Consider the following 20,446-nt stretch of genomic DNA (forward strand, 5'->3'; position numbering starts at 1 on the left):
CCTGAGTAGCTAGGAGGTGTGAGCTACTGTGCCTGGATTAAATTATTTTTAATTAATTTACTTTATTGTTACTATAGAGATAATGCACACAGGGATCACAATTACATGAGTCAGGTAATGAGTACATTTCCTTTTGTACACTGTCTTCTGTTTGGTCACTTTCTCCCAGTCCCTCCCTCCTGTCTCAGCACCCAAGTTGTATAGTTTACTTTCATCAATGTCCAATGAGTTCTACTGGGGCACTTTTTTACCCTTTTTTCCCTCAGGGTCTGTGCCCTCTCCCCCGCCCTCCCAATGATATTCACTTGAATATAACCATACTCAAGAAGCTTGTTATGGTGTCTGGTGGCATCACTGCATATAATTTGTTTCCTTGGAATGATTGTGGCTAAGTGCATCTTTAGTAGTGGTAAGGGTTTTACAGCAATCTCTATGACACACAATTTCTCAGCGCCACCTCCTGGATGAAAGTGGGAAATCACGATGGGAATATGCAGTGGATTGGGAGCCAGAAGGCTTCTTTGGCAAGGCCATTATTTCAACAACTCAAGGTCAAATACATGCATCTGCTTTCACAAGGCCTTACTTATTGGGCAAAAGAAGTTCCTCTTGATGACATTAGTATAAGTTATATCCTTAATCATATACGCTGCAGATGAAAACAATTTACGTGTGTCTTACAACAAATATCCTGCCCACTGAGGAGAACGGGGAAAAAAAGTGGATAGAAAAAGCTTTGATTCCTGTAAAAACCCACAAGAAATTGAAAATTGAGTTTACTTGATTTGATCAGCACTAAAAGAAGTCTTACACATTTGATCAAAGTTATTAAAAATATAGCATTTCCCTTTGGGTATGCTGTTACCATAAAGATTGGTAAAATGTAAGCTGTCTTACAACTGCAGCCACCATGTCCTTTTTATAGTAACAGGAAGGATGTCTGAGTTTCCAAGGTAACACAAGGTTTTGCTCATTCAATACAGCACTGAGTGCTTTCAGAGAGCACAGTATCAATCATTTTTTCCCTACTATTTCTCTGCTAGGGATGGAGAATAATAGCTCTATACATACCATATATAAGCCAGAATGGCCACCAAATCTAATAAACAAAGATAAAGAGAAAATACTATATATGTATATAAATACACTGTATATATTTACTACATGTAGTATATTTACTATGTAGCATATATGTATATATTTACTATATATAATTATAGTCTATTCTCATGTTTTTCTCCAGACGGTCATTTTTCAGGCCAATAGGAAGCTTTTTCAGTCCATCTCTCTGTAAGACCTAGGTTCTATGCAGAGAAGTGTCCACAGAGAACATATAAAAGCTAAAGGCATTAGCCAGGCATGGTGGCTCATGCCAGTAATCTGAGCTACTCAGGAGGCTGAGATCTGAGGATTGTGGTTCAAAGCTAGCGCAGGCACTAAAGAATGTGAGACTCTTATCTCCAATTAATCCTAGAAAATGGGAAATGGGGCTGTGGCTCAAGGGGTAGGGCAGTAGAATTGAGCTGAAGAGCTTAGGGACAACACCCAGGCCCAGGAATAGGGCACTAGCCTTGAGCTGAGGAGCTCAGGGACAGTGCCCAGGCCCAGAGTTCAAGCTCCATGACCTACAAAATAAAGCTAAAGGCATTTCAAATACAGGAGGAAACTGAAATATAGCCTAGTCTTTCTTTCTTTTCTTTTTTTTTGCCAGTCCTGGGCTTGAGCTCAGGGCCTGAGCACTGTCCTTGGACTTTCTCAAGACTAGAGCTCTACCATTTGAGCCTCAGCACCACTTCCGGCTTTTTCTATATATGTGGTATCAAGGAATCGAACCTGGGTCTTCATGCATGCTAGGCAAGCGCTTTAACCACTAGGCAAAACTCCCGGCCCCAGCCTAGTCTTTCTTATAGTCCACTCTATACTTTCTTTTCCTTTTTCTGCCTTTCAACCTGAAGAGGTCCAGCCTATATTCAATCCTGTCCTTCTGTGGGCTCTAAGGCATTGGCTCACCCAACTCAGTTACATAGTGAATGGATAATCCAGACAAGAGCTTAAGAGAATGTAAATGTAAAGGATGAATTTTAATATGGAGAGGTGGATGCTATACAAATACTGCATAGGTGTATGAAATGGGTGCTTATCAGGAGGCTGAGATCTAAGGATCACAGTTCAAAGCCAACCTAGGCAGGAAAATCTATGACACTCTTATCTCCAATTAACTACCAAAAAGCCATAAATGGAGCTATAGCTCCAGTGGTAGAGAGCCAATCAGCCTTGGGATAGTACCCAGGCCCTGAATTCAAGCCCAAAGTCTGGCACCAAAACCAACCAACCAACCAACCAATCAACCAACCAACCAACCAACCAACCAACTAGGTGTCTGAATTGAGGAAGATAGTTGAAAATCAAAAAAAAAAGCATTTTGCCAGTCCTGGGGCTTGAACTCAGGGCCCAGGCACTACCCTTGGGTTTTCTTAAGGTTAGTGCTCTGCCACTTGAGCCACTTCTGGCTTTTTTTCTGTGTATGTGGTGCCGAGGAATCAAACCTGGGGCTTCATGAATGGTAAGCAAGCACTCTACTACATGCTCCTAGCCAAAGGAGGATAGTGTTGTGTGTGTGTGTGTGTGTGTGTGTGTGTGTGTGTGTGTGTGTGTGTGTGTGTGTGTGTGTGTGTGTGTGTGTGTGGCTCATAGGGCTTGGGTGCTGAGACAGGAAGGAGGGACTGGGAGAAAGACTAGCAGGAAAAAAGATGCTTAAAACATAAAATATTGGGGCCGGGAGTTTGGCCTAGCGGTAGAGTGCTTGCCTAGCATGCATGAAGACCAGGGTTCAATTCCTCGGTACCACATACATAGATAAAAAAAAAAGCTGGAAGTGGTGCTGAGGCTCAAGTGGTAGAGCTCTAGCCTTGAGAAAGTCCAAGGACAGTGCTCAGGCCCTGAGCTCAAGCCCAGGACTGGCAAAAAAAAACCCATAAAACATTAAAACCACAATTATGCCTGTAATCCTAACTACTCAGGAGGCTGAGATCTGAGGTTCTAGGTTTAAAACTAGCCCTCGCAAGAGAGTCTGTGAGACTCTTAGTCACAATTAACCACCAAGAAAAAAGTTAAAAGTGGAGCTGTGGTTCAAAGTCATGGAGTGCAAAAAAGAGCTGAGGGAGAGGCTGGGAGTTTGGCCTAGTGGTAGAGTGCTTGCCTAGCATGCATGAAGACCCGCGTTCGATTCCTCGGTACCACATACATAGAAAAAAGCCAGAAGTGGTGCCATGGCTCAAGTGGTAGAGCTCTAGCCTTGAAAAAGCCCGGGACAGTGCTCAGGCCCTGAGCTCAAGGCCCAGGATTGGCAAAAACAAACAAACAAACAAAAAAAGTTAAGGGACAACATCCAGGCCCTGAGTTCAAGTCCCAGAACCAACAAAAAGAAAAAGTAAAAACAGAACAAGCAAAAAGCAAAGCACCCTGGTATTTATGAGTGACATGCAATAAAAAAAAGTGAATGAGGCTTACTTTGTGCTCCTGAGGAAAACAATCTGAAAATCAAATATTTGTTTTTGTTGCAAAACAAAAACAAAAACAAAACAGCCTTGTTTTACATTAATATAATCAACATGTAATTTTTAAAAATGGAAGAGAAAGAAAAATAACCACCAGAAGTATGTGTGTCAGGGAAAAATACTGAAGAATAGGGTAAACAAATATGAGGACAGCAGAAACAAAGAGGAAGAGAATCCTCGTCCAAAAGAAACCTAGCCAAGGGCCGGGAGTTTGGCCTAGGGGTAGAGTGCTTGCCTAGCATGCACGAAGACCCAGGTTCAATTCCTTGGTACCACATACATAGGAAAAAAAAGCCAGATGTGGTGCGGAGGCTCAAGTGGTAGAGCTCTAGCCTTGAGAAAGTCCAAGGACAGTGCTCAGGCCCTGAGCTCAAGCCCAGGACTCGCAAAAAAAAAAAAAAGAAACTTAGCCAAGTGCAGGTGGTTGCAAACTGTGCTGGACCATAACTAACAGTGAGTGGTTACTAGCTATTGCAAGGAGGTTAGGGTGCCTGGCTCCATTCCACCGGTCTGGAAACCCCATTACCAGAAATTTAGACTATACTTTAGGAAGTGCAAGGGAGATATCAGAGGAGCTAACATCAAGAGTGGCATGATGGTTTTGAAAAAGAGGTGATCTAAGCCAGGCGAGGTGGCTCACACCTGTAATCCTAGCTAATCAGGAGGCTGAGATCTGAGGATCAAGGTTCAAAGCCAGCCCGAGCACAAAAGGACCTGAGACTCTCATCTCAATTAACCTCTAGAAAATGGGAATGGGGCTTGGCTCAAGAGTAGGGCGGAAGCCTTGAGCTGAAGAGCTCAGGAACAGTGTCCAGGCCAAGTTCAAGCCCCATGTTCTACAAAAAAAGGTGATGTAGATGGGGGTTACAGAGGCCCTTAAGGCTCTCACAATGCTGATCAGGTCCTAGATGCCAGGGTCTATCTGACCTAAGGCATAGGCCAGGAAGATGAGGTCACGAGATGAAGGAAGCAGAGCTTCTCAGCTTGGCTCCTATGGGGGTGGAGGACCTTCAAACCTCATGGCTTATGATCCTACCAGGAAAAGTAAAGAGTGGGCCTATCTTTTGGATTCCGAAGCTCCAATATCAGAGCTGGAAAGCACCAGGAAGATCACATACTGCACTCTTTGATTTACAGACAAGCAACTGTATTCTCGGGCCAATGCCTGAGGCCAGCTTGTGAGGAGCAAGCTGGAACAAGAACTGAGACTTATCTACATTAGCGAGCATGTCCTAGAGAACAGATTAATTCAGCCATAGTACACAATGGCCCTAAATGCTCCCCCCAACCTCAGGTCCCATCGTGGGGTTCTCATGGTGCAGATCCCTGCCATTTATATTTACCAATATTTTGCTGGAAAAGATTTCCCTACAACTCACCCAAATTCTTTTGTGTGTGGGCATGCTGTTCCTGGGGCTTGAACTCGGGGCCTAAGCGCTGTGCCTGAGCTCTTCAGCCCAAGGCTAGCACTCTACCACGTTGAGCCACAGCTCTACTTCCAGTTTTCGGGTGTTTAATCAGAGATAAGAGTCTCATGTACTTCCTGCCCAGGCTGACGTTGAACCAAGATCCTCAAATATCAGCTTCCTGAGTAGCTAGGATTATAGGCATGAGCCACCAATGCCCAGCTAAAAATGTTGTTTTAACTTAAAAAGTTATAGCCTAGTGGTAGAGTACTTGCTTAGCATGCATGAAGCCCTGGGTTTGAGTCTTTGGTTACCACATACACAGAAAGTCAGAAGTGGTGCTGTGGTTCAAGTGGTAGAGTCCTAACCCTGAGGAAAGTCCAAGGACAGTGTCCACGCCCTGAATTCAATCACCAGGACTGGCACCAAAAAAAGTTACAAAGCCAGGTGATGTTAGCTTATGCTTGCAATTCTAGCTATTCACATAGCTAAGATCTGAGGATGATGAATAGAAACCAGCCCAGACAGGAAAGTCGTGTCTGAAACTCCTATCTTCAATTAACCATCAAAAAGCCAGGTGTGGGGTCCGGGAGTTTGGCCTAGTGGTTAAAGTGCTTGCCTAGCATGCATGAAGACCCGGGTTCGATTCCTCGGTACCACATATAGAAAAAAAAAGCTGGAAGTGGTGCTGAGGCTCAAGTGGTAGAGCTCTAGCCTTGAGAAAAGTCCAAGGACAATGCTCAGGCCCTGAGCTCAAGCCCAGGACTGGCAAAAAAAAAAAAAAGCCAGGTGTGGGGGCCAGGACTTTGGCCTAGTGATAGCGTGCTTGCCTAGCATGCACGAAGACCTGGGTTCAATTCCTTGGTACCACATATATAGAAAAAAAGCTGGGAGTGGTGCTGAGGCTCAAGGGGTAGAGCTCTAGACTTGAGAAAGTCCAAGGACAGTGCTCAAGCCCTGAGCTCAAGCCTAGGACTGGCAAAAAACAAAAGCCAGGTCGAACTGGCTCAAATAGTAGAGCACTACTAGCCTTGAGCACGAAAGCTCAGGCACAGTACCCAGACCCTGAGTTCAAGCCCCAGGCCCAGCATAAAAAATATTCACAAGCCAGGCATGGTGGCTCATGCCTGTAATCCTAACTGCTCAGAAGGCTGAGATCTGAGGATCAAGGTTCAAAGCCAGCCTGGGCACAAAAGGACCTGAGACTCTAACCTTCAATTAATCACTAGAAAATGGGAAATGGGGCTGTGGCTCAAGGGTAGGGTGGTAACCTTGAGCTGAAGAGCTCAGGGACAGTGACCAGGCCCAGAGTTTAAGCCCCATGACCCACAAAAAAAAGAAAAAAAAACAAGACCACAAAATAAATTTCAGTTTGTCTATTCTCCATGGCCACATGATGCCAGTGGCTCCCACATGGCACAGTTTTGAAATAGAACATGTCCATTTTCATGGAGCATTCTACTGGACACCACTGTACCTTATAAGTCCAGTTTGCTTGAATTGATTATCAGTAGCTCTCATTCTAAAATAATCTTTACTTGCCAAAAAGGAAAGATTCCTTTAACTTTTAAGGAATAAATATAAAATTAAATCCCCCAAGGATATTTGACATTCTTCAGTAGAAGCCACCAAATCCCTTCAGGCTTTTCAGATGAAACTGAGAGAAACCAAATAAAAGACAACCAGGAGAAATTAAAGCTGAGCCAGGCACAGTAACACAGTCCATTTCTTTCCCTTGCTTTTCTATAAAAAGAGTTAATTTCACCCGGATGATTAGGGATATGTAGAAATTAATGTACCATTAATAAGAAGCCATTATTCTTCAGGAAATAAAACAGTCATGATTGGTGAAAATAAAATCAAGTGAAGTGGAAATTTAAGTGGGTGAGAAGGGGGAAAAGGAACAGGAACACATTTTGCATTAAGAAAACCATAATTACAATTACAAAGTTTTTTTTTAAAGCTTTGGTCTGAAGACATAACTAAACTTGCTTAACTCGTTTTTGATATCTAGTTAATAGAAGTAATCCTTGGTAAATTTTGTTCTTAACACTTACCTACCTCTATTGGGGGAAAATGATGAAAGTACAGCAATACTTCCATGGAGGACTGTCATATTTCATCACTAATTGTCACCCATCAATGGTGCCCAGGTAAACTGAACACATATAATTCATAAGGCAGAAAATGATCAAACCTGCTAAAAGGCCACACTAGCCTCTGTATAATGTCGTTGCTCCCTCTTTCAGTGGAATACTAAAAATACACTGCTAGGCGCTGAAGGAAGAAAACCTACAGCAATTTCACTGAGATGCAGATTGTTTTCAAAACGAGCACAGCAGAAAATGTCTGGTTTTCCCAGTTTAAAATTCTAGTAGTGATTTCAAATGAATGGCACACGTTGAGAGCATTATTTGGAGAACATTATTTTAAAACAGAGATGCAGCATTGTTGAATAAAGGGCTTCAGGGGCCAGGAGTTTGGCCTAGTGGTAGAGTGCTTGCCTGGCATGCATGAAGACCCAGGTTCCATTCTTGGTACCACATACACTACCCTTGAGGACAACCCAATGACAGCACTCAAGTCCTAAGTTCAAGCCCCAGGACTGGCAATAATAATAATAATAATAATAATAATAATAATAGTAATAGTAATAGTAGTAGTAGTAGTAGTAATAATAATAAAGGGTTTCAGGCAGCTGGAGACAAGACTCCAGCTGCAAGGGCATGTCATGCTCTGCATTTAATAATTTCAGGTATGCACTTAATGTTCTCATCCTTTTGGAATAGATTAAAGCTGTTGATTCAACATACAGCAGAAATAAATAATATGGAGAGTGAGAAAAGGGGGGAAACCATGGTTATAGGGGCAAAAAAATGGAGCTGAGAAGCCAGTCAGCATACTATATCTGCCACAGCAACCTTAACTCTACATTAGACTGAAGAACTACTCACTGTCTCAAGATGAGGACTTACTGTTCCAGGGACAATCTGGCCGAGCAAGGATTTGTCCTGCAGGCCTTGAAGTGGATTCTGGATAAACGACCTTGCCTAGTAAGACCGTCCATAACAATGCTACTAAACCTTAAAACGTGAGTGGCAGGGCCAGAAGTGTGGCTTAGTGGTAGAGTACTTGCCTAGCACGCACAAAGCCCTGGATTGATTTCCTCAGTACTATATATACAGAAAAAGCCAGAAGTAGTGCTACAGCTCAAGTGGTAGAACTCGAGCCTTGAGAAAGTACAAGGACAGTGCCCAGGTCCTGAGTTCAAGCCCCAGGACTGACCAAAATTTAAAAAAAAGGTGACCGAACCAGCCCCTAACACATTGGCATTGCCCAACAGTGTGGTCCCCAATTAGAATATCTGTGAACATGAGCAAATTAGAATCTGCAGGCAGCTTAAGTAACAAAGCACCAGAAAGGTATGACACTGGCCCTGAAGGGAGATGACTATTAAGCCTCACAGAATCCATGACATCTCACCTCAGCAGGTTAGATTCTTTTTCAGGACCCCAATATAGAGTCTGGTAGATCAGAGCTGGCTCAAAGTTATAGTGTCATAGTTTTTCACACCATGCTTTCTCCCAAATTGCCATGAAGTCCTCAAGACTGTAATCAGTGTGAGGACTCTAGTAGTTCTAGCCCCAGACTCTCCTTCTGCCTATGCAGGGGAAAGTTAAAGCAGCTTTTTCCTCCAAGAGCCTGGGGATACAGGTTTGTTCTGTCTAATTGTACAGGAGACCATTTTTATCCAAGCACTTCTCCATTTTTCCTGAACCTCATCCATGCAGAAGAAAATCCAGGCAGAACTCACGAATTACAGTTTCATGCCATGCTTGATCAATAGCAGTGATCACTCGATCCAACAATTCACTTAGCTCATACTTCAAAGCCAGCCTGGGCAGGAAAGTGTGTGAGAATCTTATCTCCAATTAACCATCAGAAAACTGGAAGTAGTGCTGTGGCTTAAAGTTGGGAGAGCACTAGAGTTGAGCAGAAAAATGCAGGGGCAGCATCCAGGCCCAGATTGCAAGACTCAGGATTGGCACATATAAACAGAAAGAACTTAACTCTACGGTGGTACACACTAGGGGTAAAGCTAATTTGCTATTTACTGTGTGCCCAACAACAAATTATTTGATCCTTCAAATTTTTTTTGCCATTCCTGGTCTTTGAACTCAGGGCCTGAGTACTGTCTGTGGGCTTTCTCAAGGCTAGTGCTCTCCCACTTGCTCGAGAGCACCACTTATGGCTTTTTTGTATATATGTGGTATGGAGGAATAGAACCCAGGTCTTCGTGCATGCTAGGCAAGCAATCTATCACTAGGCCAAACTTCTGGTCCTTATCCTTCATTTTTTTGCCAGTCCTGGGACTTGAACTTAGGGTCTGGGCTATGTCCTTGAGCTTTCTCAAGGGTAGCGCTCTACCACCTGAACCACAGTACCACTTTTGGCAGCGAGGAATTGAACCCAGGGCTTCATGCATGATAGGCAAGCACTCTACCACTAGGCCACACTCCTGGCCCCTTTTGTCCTTCCTGATGTCCATTTATTTATCTATTGTAGTAGATAATGGGGGAAAAAAGGACTCTTTGCTAGTAATTCTCTGCAGTAGGTGTATGTGCTTCTCCTCAGATCAGGAGGTGCAATCTACTTCCTCTTCCCTCGGTCTGTGGTCTGTGCTGAACTTAGTTAGGACTCACTTTGATCACTGAATGTAGCAAAAGTGACACTCTGGTACTCACTGAACACTATGTTGAAAATGGACTGTACAAGTTGTGGGTGGGGATAGGACGAAAAAAACTGGGAGTTAGGGAAGGAGTGACATTGTCCAAAAAGAAATGAACTATTTACCTGACTTAGGAATTATGTTTTGGTTCATAATAAGCATGCTTAAAAACTAAAAATTTAAGAAAAGAGCCACATGCTGGTGACTCACACCTGTAATCCTACCTGTTCCAGAGGCTGAGATCTAAGGATTGTGGTTCAAAGCCAGTCCAGGCAGGAATGTCCATGAGACTCCAATTAACCACCCAAAAACCAGAAGTAGAGCTGTGGCTCAAAGTGGCAGAGCACTAGCCTTGAGTGAAAGAGCTCAGAGACAGCACTTACACCCCTGAGTTTCAGCCCCATGACCGCCAAAAGAGAAAACTAGGAACTGTACTCGCTCATTCTCAAAGCTCAGTTGTGTGCCATGCTATTATGAAATCCAAGACACTGGACAGTGTTTAGACATCTGGGCAATAAGAAGCCATCTTGGACATTCTAACCCCAGCTAAGCTTCCCGTTAACTGCCATGGCCCTCCACGTGAAACCAAAGACCTGAGCCACTGAGTAGAATTGTAAAACATAGTAGGTTTCAGATTCATTTGTGAGAGTGATAAATAACTGGAACATTTCTAAAGTGAGAATAAAAACAGTACTAAGAATGGCTTTAAAAGCTGGGCGCAGTGGCTCACGTCTGTAATCCTTCTCAGGAGGCTGAGATCTGAGGAATGTTTGCGGTTCAAAGTCATCGCAGGCACTAACGTCCCTAAGACTCTTATCTCCAATTAACTACTAGAAAACTAGAAGTGGTGCTGTGGCTGAAGGGGTAGGGTGGTAGTCTTGAGCTGAAGAGTTCAGGGGCAGCGCCCAGGCCCAGAGTTCAAGCCCCACAACCACCACCACCAACAACAACAAAAAGAATGGCTGTTAGAGTAAAATCATGTATAATAAGTGCTTATAATGGTGTTTGCCATGTAATTTCTCTACAGTCATGATTATTTGTGAAGTTAAAATGAACAGCTGTGCAGTAGTATAGATAACTGCAGACTACAGTGGAAGGTTTCATTCAGGTTGACACCATTACCACTTATTATTCAGATACTGTTCACTTATACCTGCTTTTCTTTTGTTTAAATCAAAACTTGAGCTTTTACTAGCACAATGATGTTCATTGCAGCACTATTTACCATAGCAAAGATATGGAACCAACCCAGATGCCCCTCAGTTGATGAGTGGATCAACAAGATGTGGCATTTATACACAATGGAATTCTATGCTGCCATCAGAAAGAACAATATCGCTTCATTTGTAAGGAAATGGAAAGACTTAGAAAAAATCATATTAAGTGAAGTAAGCCAGACTCAAAGGAACATAGGCTCAATGGTTCCTCTCATGTGTCATAATCAGTAGAAACCTTTGGTTCTCCTAGCAGAGATTTACAATAGAGCAAAACCTAGATACATAGGGCCATATAGGATGATGTTAAATGAAAGGACCTCCAGGATATAGAAACAAAAGGATTGTTGTCCTTACTGTACTATGTTATCTCTCATCTCTTCTGCTGTCCCTTGGTTATCTCTTATTGTTACAGTATTTCACCTTGTTATCTGATATATTGAATATATGCGTATTTGGTTATTTGAAATTGGATAGGGAAAGGGGGAAAACAAGATGAGGGGTGGGAGCGGGGGGGGGAGGGAAATGGGGACCAAGACATGAGAAAGGGTATCAGTGTATGTGAAGTAATGCACCTTCTATTCTGGTGAATATAATGTAACCCTTCTATTAATTACAAAAAAATATGGAAAAAAACCCTGAGCTTTACAATCACAAGGCTTTTTAAAAGAATTATGATGTGATGGAAGAGGAATTTTTTTGCTAGTTGTGGGGCTTGAACTCAGGACCTGAGCACTGTCCTTGGGCTTTTCTCAAGGCTAGCACTCTGCCACTTGAGCCACAGCAACACTTCCAGCTTTTTCTATGTATGTGGTACCAAGGAATTGAACCCAGGTCTTGGTGCATGCTAGACAAGCATTCTTACCACTAGGCCAAACTCCCAGCAAGAATAATTTTTAAATGTTTAAAAAAGAAGTGAGAGAAGGGGTGAGCAGGAGAAGGATGAGTGAGAATGCTTGAAAGGGGTGACAATTATCAAGATCTGTCGTATTCATAAGCTGCTACGTTAATTGGAACTCCTCTGTACAACTACTGAAAGATATAATATAAAAAAGAGGGGGAAATGCAGACAAGAATCCAATGTATATCTACAAAATTAAGAAGTGTAAGGGCAGGGGTAGGTGCAGAGGGCCTGGTAAGAATGTTAAAAGTGGCTGGGAGTTTGGCCTAGCACTCATGAAGACCAGGGTTCGATTCCTTGCTACCACATACATAGAAAAAGCTGAAAGTAGTGCTGTGACTCAAGTGGCAAATCACTAGCCATGAGAAAGCCCAAGGACAGTGCTCAGGCCCTGAGTTCAAGCCCCAGGACTGGCCAAAAAAATAAATGTTGCAAGAAACTCAGGGTCAGTCCTGAGTTCAGGCTCCAGGACTAGCAAAAATAAATAAATAAAAATTTCAAAAATGTTGAAGCTGGGTGCGGTGGCTCACACCTGTAATCCTAGCTACGCAGAAGACTGAGATCTGAGGATAAAGGTTCAAAGCCATCCTGGGCACAAAAGAACCACAATTAACCTCTAGAAAATGGGAAGTGGGGCTTGGCTCAAGGATAGGGCAGCAGTCTTGAGCTGAAGAGCTCAAGGACAGTGCCCAGGCCAAGTTCAAGCTACACGACCCACAAAAAAATGTTGAAAGAGTAATCCTAGCTACTTGGGAGGCTGAGATCTAAGGATTATGGTTCAAAGCCAGCCAGGGCACGAAAATCCATGAGACTCTAATCTACAATTAACCACCAGAAAACTGGAAATGGCGCTGTGGTTCAAAGTGGTATAGCACTAGCCTTGAGCTGAAGAGCTCAGGGACAGCACTCCTGCCCAGAGTTCAAGCCAACCACAACCCCCCCCCACCACCACCAAAAAAAAAGTGTTGAAAGAGGTGACATTGATCAAGATGTGCTGTATTCATAAACTGCTTTGTTAAATGGCAACTCCTATCTAAAATTATAATGAAAAGAAGAAAAATAAATTAAAAGGAAGAAAGTCCTAAGCAAAAAGAAAACAAATATTTCCCAACAGAAAAGTAGATCAGGATATGCAGTCAAACTGACCTCAGAAACACATGCTGGGGAATCCAGAGGCCCAGCTGACCCTGAGCCTCAGATCATGAGATGGTAATTTGTAGAACACAGCCAACAATCCCTCCCTGAGTCACAATGTCTCAAGGGCATGTATGACCCCTCAATTACCTCCTCTTCCTTCTGCTCTAATTCTTTTCCTAAGAGGCTAGAGGAGAGGGTCAAGGGAAGTATTCAAATCCAAAGCCAATCCAACACACTAGGTTGTTTGTCCTCCAACAAACTAGGTAGTATCATATCACTGTATGTCATTAAATCCTCTCAACAAGGTCCACTTTAGCAAAGTCTCCTCTAAATCCATCCCTACTTTTCACTTACCCAGATTAACATGTAAACTGTTTTGCTAATCAATTAATGTAATCAAGGCAGAAGGTGTTTATTTGTGCATGCCAGAACGGAGCTTCAACTTAGGGACTTCTTATGATTAATTGGATAAGAGTGTCATGCTTTTCTGACTTTTCTTTGAGGGCTGGCTTCAAACTTTCATCCTCAGATCTCAGCGCCTGAGTAGCTAGGATTAAAGGTGTGTAAGTCAACAGTACCCAGCTGAACTGTTCTTTTTAAAAGTCTAACCCCTACAAACCCAGCATGATGTCTCATGCCTGTAATCCTCAATAGGCTGACATTGGGAGAATCACAATTTGAGAACAGCTCAGACAAAACATTCTCAAGACCCTCTTCTCAACCAATTTCTGGGGTGGCAATTAAGACCCAATCAGTGGGAGGCTGAGATCAGGAAGATATGTTTCCAGACCAGCCTTGAGAAAGAAAAATCATAAGACTGCATCCCAACAAAAGAAGCTAAGTGTGGTGACACAAACATGTTATCCTCTACTTAACAGGAAACATAATAATAGAAGAATGATGGCCTAGGCAAGGGCCCTATGCAAAAAGTGAGATACTATCTCAAAATAACTAAAAAAGGGGGGGGCCGGGAGTTTGGCCTAGTGGTTAAAGTGCTTGCCTAGCATGCATGAAGACCCGGGTTCGATTCCTCGGTACCACATACATAGAAAAAAGCCGGAAGTGGTGCTGAGGCTCAAGTGGTGGAGCTCTAGCCTTGAGAAAGTCCAAGGACAGTGCTCAGGCCCTGAGCTCAAGCCCAGGACTGGCAAAAAAAAAAAAGGGGGGGGGCTGAAGGTCCTAAATTCAAAACTCCAGTACCACCACACACACAAAAAGACCGAACCTCTGTAACCACTGTAGAAGGTAGAGGAAAAGGTCAGAAGTTGACATGAGGAACCAGGCACAGAGGCTCACGCCTGTAATCCTAGCTACTCAGAGGAGGCTGAGATCTGAGGATTCTGGTTCAAAGCCAGCTCCGGCACTAAAGTCTATGAGACTCTTATCTCCAATTAACTACTAGAAAACCAGAAGTGGTACTGTGGCTCAAGGGGTAGGGTGGTAGCCTTGAGCTGAAGAGCTCAAGGACAACACCCAGGCCCAGAGTTCAAATCCCACAACTGACAAAAAAAGTTGAAATGATAGCACTAGGGATATAACTTAGTAATAGTGTATGCTTATCAGTAAAAATAAAAAGTGTTGGGGCTCAGGCAGACCACCTCAAAATTTGGTAAGAAACCTGAATATGCCACTCCAAAATAGATGTCTTTGGCATATTTCATGCTCATTAATCTGAAAATTTGAAACTGTAGGAGAAACTCTGAAAACTGTCATCCTGTGGAAAAAATGTACATACATATGAAATTTACATTGATTAAAGTATCTATATCAAGAAGTAGGCCCGGGAGTTTGTCCTAGTGGTAGAGTGCTTGCCTAGCATACAAGAAGACCCAGGTTCTATTCCTTGGTACCACATATATAGAAAAGCCCAAAATGGATGCTGAGGCTCAAGTAGTAGAGTGCTAGCCTTGAGGAAAGCCCAAGGACAGTGCTTAGGCCCTGAGTTCAAGCCCCAGGACTGACACAAAAAAATGGGCCAGGAGTTTAGCCTAGTGGTAGAGTGCTTGCCTAGCATGCACGAAGACCTGGGTTTGATTCCTCAGTACCACATAGATAGAAAAAAGCCAGAAGTGGTGCTGAGGCTCAACTGGTAGAGCTCTAGCCTTGTGCAAAGTTCAAGGAAAGTGCTCAGGCCCTGAGCTCAAGCCCAGGACTGACAAAAAAAAAAGAAGTAGGCTGCTCTAGGCAACTTTTATTACCTGATATTTTATTTGCATAACATGGCAACCTTTAATCACCTTGTTTCTTCCCCTCACCCTCCTATAAATTCTTGGCACCCCCTACCACCACCTCCCACTACCACACCACAAATCCCAAGCCAGAAGTGGTGCTGTGGCTCAAATGGTAGAGTTCTAGCCTTGCGAAAACCCAAGGACAGTGCTCAGGCCCTGAGTTCAAGCCGGGGACTGGCAAAAAAATAAAGAATAAAGAAATCTCAGAATTAAATGGCACCGTAGACCATTAGACATCACAACATCTAGAGAATCTTATCCAGCAGCAGCAGCAGCAGCAGAATGAGCATTCCTCTTAGCAATCCACTGAACTTTCTGTAAAACAGAAACATGTTAAGCCATAAAAGTAAATCTTGCCAGGTATCAGTGGCTCACATCTATAATCTTCTCTATTGAGAAGGCAGAGATCTGAGGATCATGGGTCAAAACCAGCTCAGGCAGCAAAGTGCCTGAGACTCTGATCTCCAATTAATCATCCAAAAGCTGGAAGTGGATCTGTGGCTCCAGTGGTAGAGCACTAGTTTTGAGCACAAAATCTCAGGGACAGTACTCAGGCCTGAGTTCAACCCCAGGACCAGCACATACAGGCACACAGGCACACAGGCACATGCGCGCGCATGCGCGCGCGCACGCGCACACACACACACACACACACACACACATCTTGACACACACACAAATCTTGACAGAGAAAAAATGAAATAATTTCCTGTATCATAACATACCATAATGGAATAAAATTTGAAATCAATAGCAAAAGAAAGTACTAAAATTATATAAATATATGTAGATTAAAAAACATATTTTTGTTGGTAATAGGATTAAAGGTCAAGAGCCCTGAGCCATACCTCAAACATAGCAAGATACATTTTCATAATTTAGCTTAATTTTTTTGTTCTGGGGCTTGAACTCAGGGCCTGAGCACTGTCCTTGGGCTTTTCCATCAAGGCTAGAGCTCTACCACTTGAGCCACAGCACCCCTTCTGGCTTTTCTTGTATGTGGTACCAAGGAATTGAACCCTCATCTTCGTGTGTGCTAGGCAGGCACTCTACCACTAGGCCAAACTCCCGGCCCCATAGCTTAATTTTTGTCAGTACAAAATTTGAACTTGGGGCCTTGAGCTTGATTAGCTTTCTTGTTCACTTGGAGCTCTACCACCTGAACCACATTTCCAGCATGGATTTTTGGATGGTTAACTGGAGATGGAATCTTGAGGACTTTCCTTCTGAAGTTGGCTTTGAACCATGATCCACCAAGATGAGCCTTCTAAGTAGCTTGAATTACAAGCAAGATCCACTGGCGCCTGGACCAATAATATACTTTTCAATCATCATTGGATCATTGACGAAATCTGGAAATAAATGTGCACATCACAAACGCTATAAAGAATAGTATATATTAGGTGATTTCTATCCCAGGGGTAAGTCAAAGGAATGAAAGAAGGCATTGCTGGTAGATAATGAGAAAAAGCAAGCATCTCAATGCTGGAAAAACCTGTTGCTAGAGGAATCAATCAAAATTATTCCCTTGTTATCTTCTATAACATCTTCCAAGAAAACCATTCACCCACTCATATCTCCCAAACATGCTAACATGACATGGCATTGCCACAGATCTTCATACCTTCTATCTTCTACAGCCGCCACATCACTCAGTACTCACTGAGGAATAATGGCTGATCCTCTAGAAATCCAAGTTAATTAAAAATAAATAATAAATTCTAAATAGTAAAGCCTTGATACACATGGTTTGATGAAATCTCTCTCTCTCTCTCTCTCTCTCTCTCTCTCTCTCACACACACACACACACACACACACAGAGACTTTTTTTTTTTGCAGTGCTAGGTATTAAATTTAGAGCTTCTTACTTGCTAGCAAGCACTCTACTACTGAGCCTGAGACTAGATTATAATAAAATTCAAGAATCAAGATTTTACTGAAGGGCTAGGAGCATGGCCTAGTGGTAGAGTACTTGCCTAACATGCACGAAGACCTGGGTTTGATTACTTGGTACCACATACGCAGAAAAAGCCGCAAGTTGTGCTGTGGCTCAAGTGATAGAGAGTTGGCTTTGAGGAATGTCCAAGGGCAGTTGCTCAGACCCTGAGTCCAAACCCCAGGACTAGCACATACACACAAAAGATTTTGCTGAAAATGACATTTGCCAACTACCTGGCCCTACCAGCCACAAAACAATGCACCATGGTACCACTTGACAGCTAAATTGAGCCTTTCAGTTTTACCACACTGTTAATGTACAAAGAAATTAATAGCTCTAAACTAACCTTATTGTCATATAGCATATTAAATGATTCCTATGATAAAATAAAATCAAGAATCCCCCTTAGCTGGGACAAGTTTAAAGTCTTCCAGCCTAAGCTATGGGTACATAGCAAGACCCTGTCACAAAAACAAAAACACAACAAAAAAGAAACTGAGGCAAAGATTCCCTTAAGTTTCTTTAAATAAGTTAAAATCCAAGATAAACTGAAGAGCCAATCATTTAGCCCCACCTCACCTCTCTTAAGTACAATAAAACATCTCAATTTGTAACTTCTCACCAAATACAAATGCAAACTCACAACCTCCTCTTTACAATGTTCTTTTATACAATATTTTATTGTTATTATAAATGTGCTGTTCAGAGGGGTTAGTTCATAAATCTTTCTAATGTTTTATTCTCTAGAGTCCACTCTGCCAGCAAAGCTCAGTTCTGGTAGGTGGATTTCTAGCTTCTTACCTACCAAATGCTGCTAGTTTCTCAAGGAAAAAGGATGAAAATAGAAGTACACATTTAAAAGATATTTATATCATGACCCTGTAATACTTATTAAGCTCTGCACTGAATAAAAGACACCATAAAAATGCAAACTGTGATTGGCACTGGTGACTCACGTATGTAATCTTACAGGCTGAGATGTGTAAGGTGGAGGTTCAAAGCCAGCATAAAAGTCTGTGAGATGCCATTTTCAGTTAACCAACAAAATGCCAGAATGGAGGTGTGGCTCAATTGGTAAAGGGCCATATGTGTGCTGGAAAAGTTCCAGCAAGCCTGCCCAGCAAGCATGAGGCCCTAAGTGCACAAATCCCCAAACCTGCATGCATGCATGCATTCACACACACACGCACACACACACACACACACACACACACGCGCGCGCGCGCACACACACACACACAGGATGCAAACTGGAAATAATTTAAGCCAAATAGAACACATTCCCCAACCCCTAATGAAAAGTACTGTTTTAAAATCATTTCCAAGCCTGATATGGCAGCAGGACGCTCAAGACCCTGTCTTTTGAGGTTCTGTTTTTTGTTTTGTTCTGGTTTTTTTTGCAAGTCCTGGGCTTGAGCTCACGGCCTGAGCACTGTCCTTGGACTTTCTCTAGGCTAGAGCTCTACCACTTGAGCTTCAACACCACTTCTGGCTTTTTTTTTCTATGTATGTGGTGCCGAGGAATCGAATCCGGGTCTTCGTGCATGCTAGGCAAGCACTCTACTACTAGGGCAGATTCCCAGCCCTGGTTTTTTTTTCCATACTGGGATTGAACCTAGGAACTTGGGTTTGCTAAGCAGAAGGTCTGCTCAGGCCCTGAGTTCAAGCCCCAGGACTGGCAAAAAAAAATGTTCTAAAATAGATTACATTATTAACTAAAAACAAACAAAAAACAACACACACACACACACACACACACACACACACAGAGGTACTGCCAGAAAAAATAGCACAAAATCAGTCTGCACATTGCATGCGCCTCTGCACTACCTGCCATCACTTTACAGATTAGTACCAGTAGACGCGACACCCATCAGATTCTACCCAACCTTCTCCCGATCTCCCCCGCGGCTCAGCCAAAACACCAGGTCGCATCAGCCCCCCAACAGCTCTCAGCTGCAGCCATGCGGGCTTCAGGAAGCCGCAGCTGAGGCCGACACCTGAGCGAGCGGCGCCTCTCCCTCAGACCCAGCCTCTGGGCCGCAGTGGGGAGGGCCGGGCCCTCAGCCGGGAGCCCGCTTCCCCCACCCCGGCTAGGGTGGGAAATGCCGGCTAGCGGCTTCCCCGGCAGAGCCCCTGCCACATGAAGAAGCGCGCAACGCGGAGCCCCCTTCGCCGGGGGCTGCAGTCAGGGCTCCTGCGCATTTTCCAGGACATGGAGAGGGCGAACGCGTAAACCCAGCCAATGCCCATGAGTTGGTTCCATCCACCTGAGATCTCTCCCCTCCCCGCTATAGGCACCTCACATCCACCTCAGGAAGCCCCCTCGCCCTCTAGCTCATTCCCCACCCCCTCCTCCACGGGGCCAGCACCCCACAAGCTCCTTGGGCACCAACTGCGGGCCCCAGCACCGGCATCCCAAACACACTTGTTACCCACCCGAAACCATGCGCAAGGACATCCACTCACCCAGCCACCTCAGGAGGAAACCTCGCCACCCGCAGACAGGGTGCGGCCTCGGGACCTCGCTCCCGGCTGACCCCCAAATAGGTCAAAGACGTTTTATCTCCGCTCTGCGCCATCCCTCCTCCCATCCCCCCCTTTGCTTTAGAACCGCTGCCCAGTGCAGCCCGCCCCTCCCCCCAGGGGGATTCCGAAGCCATCTCGGCACTTTTGAGTTTTTTACCTGCAGGTCGGATACCGGATGGTGGCAAAGTCCGCACTGAGACGGACTCGGCGAATTTCCCGGAGAGCAAAGCGCCTCGAGTAGCCCCTTCAGCCCGGGATCCCGCTCTAGAATTGCCGCTGCGCTCCATCGGGATGCGCCGGCCGCACAGGCGCACTACCCAAACCTCCGCGCTGCACTGGACTCGTGCGTGTCCGCATGCGCAAGCGCCTTCACTCCGCGCGCGCGTTTCTCATACAGGTCCCGCACGCCACGCCGAACCCTCGCGCACCCGCACGCGCACTAGTTTAGACCGCGCGCGCGCCCGCGTGCGTGTGCGCGCAGACAGTGCACATAGATTGTGCGCAGGTCTTCTCACACAGCATGCCCATAATCTGCACACGGAGGTGCTTCTCCGCTCTCACGCACTGTGCACAGTGCACATGTAATGTGCGTAATTTGTACTATGCATATTAGTACACAGCCCCTTACACTCTTATAGAACAAACAGCGCACAGACATGCCAAACTTGTGCACCCATGAGTCATGCACAATTCTTCCTGCACTGCGTACATATAGCAAGCACACACAACGTACACACCCAGCACCAACACAACACACATGGCATACATACACTCAAAGCATGTATAGATGTAGAGTATGGTT

At 44.2% G+C, this 20,446-nt stretch overlaps 1 protein-coding gene across 10 annotated transcripts in view; it reads right to left on the reverse strand.

Annotated features, from left to right (window-relative positions):
* Map7d2 (MAP7 domain containing 2) overlaps positions 1-19,961 on the reverse strand; it is an 85,333-nt gene extending 65,372 nt beyond the window's left edge. For all 10 annotated transcript variants that reach the window (XM_090327015.1, XM_090327014.1, XM_090327010.1 and 7 more), the window contains exon 1: positions 19,802-19,961. In XM_090327015.1, the coding sequence (XP_090183141.1) occupies positions 19,802-19,931 (130 nt within the window). In that variant the 5' untranslated portion in view covers positions 19,932-19,961. The remainder of the gene's footprint in view (positions 1-19,801) is intronic.
* Positions 19,962-20,446: the final 485 nt, after the last annotated feature.

The sequence above is a fragment of the Megascapheus bottae genome, chromosome X, assembly GCF_031878675.1.
Source record: "Megascapheus bottae isolate mThoBot1 chromosome X, mThoBot2.hap1, whole genome shotgun sequence".
In the NCBI taxonomy this organism is placed as follows: Eukaryota; Metazoa; Chordata; class Mammalia; order Rodentia; family Geomyidae; genus Megascapheus; species Megascapheus bottae.